This window comes from Porites lutea, chromosome 1, assembly GCF_958299795.1.
Source record: "Porites lutea chromosome 1, jaPorLute2.1, whole genome shotgun sequence".
NCBI classification, from domain to species: Eukaryota; Metazoa; Cnidaria; class Anthozoa; order Scleractinia; family Poritidae; genus Porites; species Porites lutea.
In genome coordinates this window covers 2,283,690-2,292,255 of record NC_133201.1, presented here as the reverse complement: position 1 = coordinate 2,292,255, position 8,566 = coordinate 2,283,690, and the positions used below count along the sequence as shown (strand labels likewise).

General features: G+C 40.2%; 1 protein-coding gene across 1 annotated transcript; it reads right to left on the bottom strand.

The window, feature by feature from the left end:
* Positions 1-572: 572 nt before the first annotated feature.
* On the bottom strand, positions 573-2,112 carry LOC140933758 (uncharacterized). The gene has a single exon (XM_073383397.1). The coding sequence runs from the start codon at positions 2,060-2,062 to the stop codon at positions 641-643; it is 1,422 nt and encodes a 473-aa protein (XP_073239498.1). The 5' UTR covers positions 2,063-2,112; the 3' UTR covers positions 573-640.
* Positions 2,113-8,566: the final 6,454 nt, after the last annotated feature.

The window sequence follows — 8,566 nt, the reverse complement described above, 5'->3', positions numbered from 1 at the left end:
TTAGGCTAACAAGTTTTCAAAAACCACGACTGCGATCCCCTTAAATCTTCTTCAAGTTTGTCCACCTTCAAACCCCGACCCTGTTTAAGACAAAAATTAGTTATTATGCCACCCTGTTTAAGCCAAGACAATATTTTTTGCACCTGATTTGTTTACATCGTCAAATGAGATATTTTGTAAAAACAATAATTATCGTTTGTACCACAAATGTAGATCGCTCAAATTGATATACAGTCAACTCTCTCAACCCTTTAAATCTCAAGAGTGATCAAAATCAATTTTCTCGTCACATTTTCAATATATAATTAAGTAGAAAGGTTACAAGAATTAACAGATTGATCACTGAAAAAATGCTTTGTTCTTTAAACAAATTCTCTCAACCAGTTTTTCAAGGAAATGAAAGGAGGCCAGTCAGGAGAATTTGTATGTTGATGTTGGGGCTGAAAGGGTTAAGACGGACGAACACTTTAGGGTCCGGCACTAAAAGTCCATCTAAGAGTAATGTCCATCTTAGGAAACAAAGAAAGCTAGGCAGGGACCAGCTATAAGTGTCTGTTTTACCCAGATGTCCATCTTACAGAGGTGTGCATTAAGAGTGTGGACTAGTCAGACAGAGGTGTTTCTTTTGGTTTTCCAGTGTTCAGTCCCGGAGATACCTTACTTTTCCTAGACAGTAGTTGATAATAGTCCATCGCTTTCCAGACATGAATGCCCTGCTTAACATAACAGGTATCTGGTAATGATTTAGCATGAAGAAAGGCCAAGGATCACTTGCATCAAATACTGCATCTTCGCCATTTATCAAGGTGTGAATGAATTCACCTATTCCCTGCTGAAAAAGACCAAGTTTGGCAATTTCATTGTATAACCAATAGACATGTTTTGACGAAGCTGATGGCTCTGATGGCGTTGGTAACTGGAATTGATCTTCCATGGCTCCACGTATGGCTGCTTCAAGATTTGGCTTCATTTGATATGAAACCACACATGAGTGAAGACGTGGATTACACTCTATGCAATAAATTTCGCCAGAGTCATCTTCTTCAAGGAAGTCGAAGCAAATACAACCAGTGATTTTCTTGGTTTTACAAAACTCTTCCACCCATTTCTTTATCTCCGGATGTTTGGTAACATCATAGTCAATTTGCACTGGTGAACAAGGACAGACTTGAAAAGCTTGAAGACTTCCTTTGGAAACAATGGCATTGGCAGCAAATTCTTTTCCTTTTATAAACTGGTTAACGAGATGTGGATTGTCACAATTAAGCTTTGATTCATAGTGAGCTAAGAACTTCTCAAATTCAGTAGAGTCGCTCGGTATAGGAGTGAAGTTCAATCTGTCTTCAGAGTATGGCATCAGAGGTTTCAAGAAGTAATGTGATTTAGAGTTCAAGAGCAGCTCTTTCTTTGCCACTTCACGGACCTCTGCCAAGCTATGTACTTTTTTAAAATAAGGTACCTTCAGGTTTAGCTTGTTGCATTCTTCTAGAAAAAGAGGTTTATCATTAAGAATGGCTGTCAATTTCGGATCGTCGAGAGTCAGACATGTGATTTGCGGATTCACCTCGGCAAGACGCTGTTTGATTATTGAGTCAGGCAAAGCTGCTTTTGTATGGCTCACTGGGATGTACCAATCAATCTTCTCTTTCTTTGCAACATTAATCACTCCTTTGATGTAGGCGTCACTGTCATCTGGGGAATTAAAATCTGGGACCGTGTAGAACTTTGAAATGAAGCAAGACCATTGTGCAGCAGAACAACCAAATTCTTTTAAGTCAGCCAAAATGACGCGATGACCAGCTTTTCCCAGTGTTTTGGCAATATGTAAACCCTTTGTGTGGGCTAATCCTGACACTAACACAGTTCGTCTAAGAGTTGCTTCAAGATAGTCATGCTGTTCAGACTTTCTACCAAACAACCAGACACAAGTGGTGAAGATGAAACAGAGTGGCATCGCTCCTATTAACATCATAATACACAGTGCAGCCTTGACTCTGTACCATTGCTTTCCCAGTAGATTGGACAGTGATTGTAGGGGATTCAAGTTGGTTACTCCAGACATCTTTTATTTTACTTTCCTTGAGATGGTAGAACTTGTTGGAAGACAAAAACAATTTCTATGAAAACAAAACATACTTGTGTAACTACGCATTTACATTTCCTGGCTCCCTGTGGAAGAAGTTGTTAATAATTAGTACTTGCTTTAATACTATTTGTCTCGTTACACAATGCTCCTTGGGGAGGAGCGTCGGGTGACAAGACAAAACCGAAAGAGAGAGACTAATATTTGGAGGGTGTCTCAGCTACAAACCATCATCAACACCCTCCACCCAAACAGATAGCTCAAGTAACCCTAGCAGCCCCTACCCCTCCATAATTAGTTCTGGTGCTCTCGCTGTCACGCAAAGCTCGTTTTTCCAGGAGGAGTTGCTTTAAAGTATAACGAAACTGAGTTCTTTTCAGTTTGCCCAGTTTCGTGACCCTAATAAATGGAACTACAGGGTGTCCCAAAAGTTCGTTCCTCTAAATTCATGCACCATAACTTTTGATCAAAACTTCATTTTTACATGAAATTGCTGGACGATGTTTATTTTTCTGTTGAGTATATGTATTCGGAATTTCAGTTACTGGCATGCCCTTTTTGTTTTTGAATCACATTCTGTAGTCGTTGCTGCATGAAGTGGGATACAGCTTGTAGACCCACAGATGATCCATTTTGAGCTTTTCTATCACCTGGTGCGCCAGGGCCAGTTCAACCCCCAAACAATATTTGTTTAATTTAGGCAGCTAGAAAAAAATATATTTTGGGCATTCATCCAAAAAAGATAATCATCCCGGCCTCCTTCCACAGCAAGATTTTGTACTTCTCTACAAATTTGAGACGAGCTGGGCGTTATTTGGTAGAATAAGCAGAGGTTTTTTTAACCAATTCAGGGGCCTCTGAATTTTAAACATTTTAAACAGCTTTTCATCACCCTTTCTGGACTTGGCTTGTTAACTAATGTGAGAGCTTTCTCGTTGAGTCTCCTTTATTTATATCTAGCCTCCTTTAAAACTGTTTAGCTGCTTTATGCGGGAGTTTTGGTCTTCCCCTTCATTTCTTGCCTTCAAAACCTTCATTCCTCCATGATCATTTTACCATCCAACATTCGGATTTTTCCAGTTTTTTAGCAGTTTCTACGACAGATAGGCCAGTAAATCGAAATATACATACATGCTCTTCCCTTAAAACAGCTGAACGTTTTTGCGTTAAGGGGTATTTATCTTTCGTGATATTCACAAAAAACAAAGAAGGAGTTCGAGCAATTCGGGCTATAGAATACAAAAAATATGTGGCTGGAAAATATACTCGCGCACGCGCACCTTTGACGGGGAAGTGCACAAATCGAATATTCGAGTCAAAAATTGGCACAACAAGTATGAAAATGGTGAATTAGATTGAAAGACAAATTTTGTTTCAGTGATTTGCTTACCAAGTCCAATCGTACTGAAATACAGACTTATAAAGTAGAGGAACGAACTTTTGGGACACCCTGTATATGCTACTGGTTCAAACAGACAGGAGTCAGTTTACTCAAGGGATTATTTCACTCAAGAGATATTAACTTACATCCGATTAATTATTAGTCTCCTTCGCAGCCGTTATTAGGGTCGTCACGCAACGCTCCTCTTTGCGTGACGACCCTAATAACGGCTGCGAAGGAGACTAATTAATTATCGACTTTGGAGCCTTTTTTTTTTAATTTTAAAGCCTCTCTGCGTACATCGTTTTCGTCGCGATCTTCCCATCAAATCGTCTTCACTTTTTATATCGACCTATCAAACTAATCAGTCGCATATTTGCGAGTAAGCATTTCCCCGGTAAATCTGAGAAAGGTGAGGCATATACAAAGGTCAAGTAAGGTCGTAGAGAGCAAGTCAGAGTTTCATGTCAGCCTTAAAAAACCGCCAGCAAATTGACTTTTGATGGAAGAAAAAAAATTATTGCTCGGAAAGCTTTGCTTGTGAACTGAATGGCTGAATTGAGCAACATTTCGCTTTCGCGGTGCAATTATGTAATAGCAGGTTGTGGGCATGAATGTCTGGTAACTTCTTCTCAACTAACCCGCCAAAAATCGCCAAAATACATTTCACTCGAAGACTTACCTAAATAAGAAGTTTTTTCGTATCACCAGCGCTACTTTCACGATGAACGCTGCACGATGTACTTGCAAAGATCTCGAACACACCTAACTCCTAGAAAACAATGGTCTGCAGTCTTCATTTTGTACTAGCTGTCCAATTAAAATTCACCGCGTTTGCCTCCCAAAATTTCGCATTAACATACCCCCTTTTTTTTCGTTTAGCGTCGAATGCGTTTCCTGATATTGGGTCGGTCGGTCGGATTGAAAAAAAAGAAAAACGTAAAAAAAAATCACAAGAAGTCTCGGAATACTGGAGGCCCTGGTTCCCCATGACGACGTTAAAAGTTAACATTCACATATTTGGATTAACAAAATGTACAATATACAGTAAAAAATGTTCCTGTTTTTGTTCCTGTTTTTCTCTACGCTGTTACTATGCTCATTTTGCAGATTAAAAGAGTTATTTCAAGTGAGAATGCCAAAAATTTGGGTCGGTCGGACGACGCTAAACGGAGAAAAAAAAAAGAGGATGGCCTAAAAAGCCGAATAGGCGGACGCAAATAGAGCTAGGAAATGGAATGGAAACTTAAAGTGGAAACCATCTTTGATACCAGATTCAGGCTTTCGCGGCCGTTTTTCTTTAAATGGCACCCACTGATTTGTGCTAATGGAATGACATTTACCAGTCCTGAATTTTGCTTACCATTTGTCCAAACCGAGAACCGGCCGGCCATAGTTATGCAAATTTTTGGGGGTAAACTAAATTGCGAAAGTGTTGAAAGGGTTTTCCTTTATATTTATGTTAATTATTTTTTTGGCCGTGTACGTTATTGCGTAACTTTTATTGTTGCCGTTGGTACTTTATTGTTCGTTATAAAACTAATTAGGTAAAAAATTCATTGTAAGCCGTTCTATTGGTTATAAGCCGTTAATTACTAGATCGGACCTTTTACAATAGTCCCTTTTTGCCACACCTTGCATTTGAAAGACGAAAGAAACATAGTTAATTCTACCATTCCATCATACCTGTATTTCCTTAAACTTAGCTGTTTATTATTGTTATTTTAATCGGTAACACCTGTACAAAATGGTAATACTGAATAAACTTGTTGTTGTTGTTGTTGCATGGGATTTGGAAGTTTTAGGCCCAGTTCATACGTCGTGCTTCTGCCGTGCCGAACCTAATTAATATTGGGTTCGACAGAAGCACGGCATAAGCACTACTTCAATTCAGACGTCGTGCCAGAGTCGAACTTAATTCAGGGTTCGCACAGTAGTCAGTACAGCGGTAAGCGGTAACGAAAATGGCGCCGCACCGTAACCTCCAGCGTAAATTGCTACTTTTAAAACTCTTACAAAACTCGAGGAGGAGAAGAAAAGAAATGCAGCAGAAAATCCTTTTCCTTTTGACCGTCAGGCGAATGTTATTATTAGAAGTTTTCTTTCTTTCTGCTCTTCTTATTTGTTCCGAGAAAACCACTGCTGATCGATCATGTCGACGGCTTCCCCGTAACAAGGGATGGTTCGAAGAAGTATGGAACACATACACTGATCAGAGGTTCAAGAAAACGTTTCGTGTATCAAAAGCCACCTTTAATTTTATCCTTGGTCGTATACAACACGATTTCGATGACACTGACTCAACATCGCCGATCGCTTCCTCGTCTTCCTCTTCATCTTGTTCTTTATAGCCAGCTAGTGGAATATTTTCGTCAAAAGGTAGTTCGTCTTCTGATGAATTATCGGACTCTGCAGCACTGCCAACCAAGGAGGAAGGAGCATGCAAACTTGCACGGAAAGCCGCCATGTTTGTTTTAAACCATTCTCGACCCCGGCCCAGTGCTTACGCTTCTGATTCCTGGCCGTCATGCGCAGAGGAGCTCTGGGGTGATAAACAGAATCAATGCGCATGCTCATTGAAGGACATTTTCCCTCGAAGCTACTCGCGGGACTCGCAAGATAACAATTCCCGCGAAAAATACATTTCTGAAATTTATGCATTTAGTTCGACACGGCATAAGCACGACGTCTGAATCGCTGCCGTGCCAGAGTCGTGTAGCACGGCAGACCTTGTCGAACTTAATTGTTCTGCCGCACTAAATTAAAAACTTTGATTCAGACGTCGTGCTTCTGCCGTGCTTGTGTCGAACTTAATTCAAGAATTAAGTTCGGCACGGCAGAAGCACGACGTATGAACTGGGCCTTAGATATTAAGAAGGGGCCGCGTCGCTAAAAAGTCAGTGCGGAGGGCAGCGAGACTGTAAGAGAGAGACCTTGAAGCACAAGCTGTTCTACTGAAATCCCTTCAGCAGAGGCGTCCCTTTTAATTTCACGGCAAAAGAAGTCATTTCATCAGGGGGAAGCGGTTTTATGTGCTGTAAAATTTGAGAGAGCAGGAGAAGTATCGTGGAGACCGTAACATCTCTCCAAGAAGACACTGTGCGTTACATAACATATCTCCAAGAACGGTTGCAGAAAACCAAACTGAACTAGAGAGCAGCGGCAGAGCGGGAGACCGAAGCCGGAGCAAGTCTGTGAAAGATATAAGAGAAAGGCGGCTACTGGAGTTTGGAGGTTTTGGGATCGAGTAAAAGTGGTGTTGTGTTCGGAAGGAGGTCGCGGCGAGCTGACCCGAACTAAAGGAAAGACGAGGAACTCTGTTTTATACGTAAGCTGAATTAAAAAGGGAACTATTACTGCGTGTTCGAAGAAGATAATTTGTAAATATGTTGTAGACTAAGTAGTTCAAAAATCGCTGTGTAGTTTGTGCAAAAAAAGTAATATCGCATTAGTTTTAGAAATCAGAATAATTATCCCGTTTTAATTGTTTAGTGAAACGAGTATAATTATAGAAACGCCTAGTTAATCTTAAAACCGTGGAGTTTGGTGAGTATTGTTTTAATAAACGTTTAGAGCATTACTTTTTTATATATATACGTGTTTTCTTGAGTTTGTATCGTCGGAGAGGACTTACTTTTGTGGCGGGTTTCGTTACAGATTTTTGTATTGGTTATAGGTCTTTCTGCTACCCATATGACCTGATAAGGGAATTGGTATAGCCTTGTTTAATAAGAAGACAACATAAACAGACTGTACAAAGACGGATTCTAGACTTTTAATATATATAGATAAACAGAGATTCAGTCCAGTGTTCTTATGAAGTGTTCTGTCATGTCTAATAACTATGGTCATGTCAAATAGGCCCTTTGGGGTTTTTTCTTTGCGATTTTTCGTTTTCAAATTTATTGTTCATGTTGATCCACATTATACACTTATTATCCTTCTCTAAATAGAAAACGTTAAATAAAGTTATGAAAATGTCTCGTTTTGCTATTGTACGGAAAACAATATTGGTCTCAAAAAGATGTACCCAAAAAATATGCATATGAGGTCGATCAGGACCTCAGGGGTGAGGAATTGTCTCTTTCTGAGTGCCAGGGGATGGGAAAATAGACCACCAACAACGAAAAAATTTGCAGATCCCCGGGGGTATGCCCTGGGGGGGGGGGGGGGCATGGTAAGAGGTCAAATTGAATTATTCATAAACATCTCTTTTTCGTGCTTTTCTCCCTCCCCCTCCCCCTCCCCCTCCCCTCCCCTTTTTGCGCCTGCCACGCAGGCTAGTCGCCTACTTTCTCTTTTCCTCCGTCTTTCTCTTTTTCTATGTTCCAAATTTGTGGACATGACAATTAATCTAAGCTTAATAGTTTAGACAACACGAATACAGAAATAATTTCAACTTTCCGTTTTCGTTTTCATTGACTCTTTAGTTGTCTCCGCTTAATAGGCCTTGTCACGGTTTTCGACGCCATCTTGACGAGTAGGCAAACGCGTGCGAAATTACAGTGTTTGTATGAGAATCTAATTTCGAAAAATTTCCGTAAAATGGCTGTTCTGAAAAAAATATGAATTGTAACCTAAAGCTTCATTCCTAAGGACTCTACTGAAAAAATTTGAGGGCGTTACATGCACCAGAAGACCTAGAACCACTTTTTAAATTTCCTATACATTTGTCTGTAAGAAAGTCCCCGGAAGCACAGGTACGCCCCCAAATTTTTTTAGGTCAATCCTTTGCTTTGTAGCTTAAGTTTACAGTTAAAATTTTTCTCAGAACGGGCGTTTTACCGAAATTATTCGACAATAGATTTTCATACAAATACTGTAATTTCTCACAGGTTTGCCTACTCGTCAAGATGGCGTCGAAAACCGTGACAAGGTCTATTCACAAGACGCTGGTGGCTATGCGATTTCCGGCCAAAATAGCCTCGAGTTGTAACGTGTAGTCCCAGAAAATATCCTTACCCCCTCCCATTGAGGGCAACGGAAATTCCTAGGGGAGTGGGGGGGGGGGGGAGTCAAAAAGGAGGCAAGTGGTTACATTCCCTCATAAATATACAAGTGCATTTTTTACATCTTATTGCAATAACATCGTTTTCATAAAA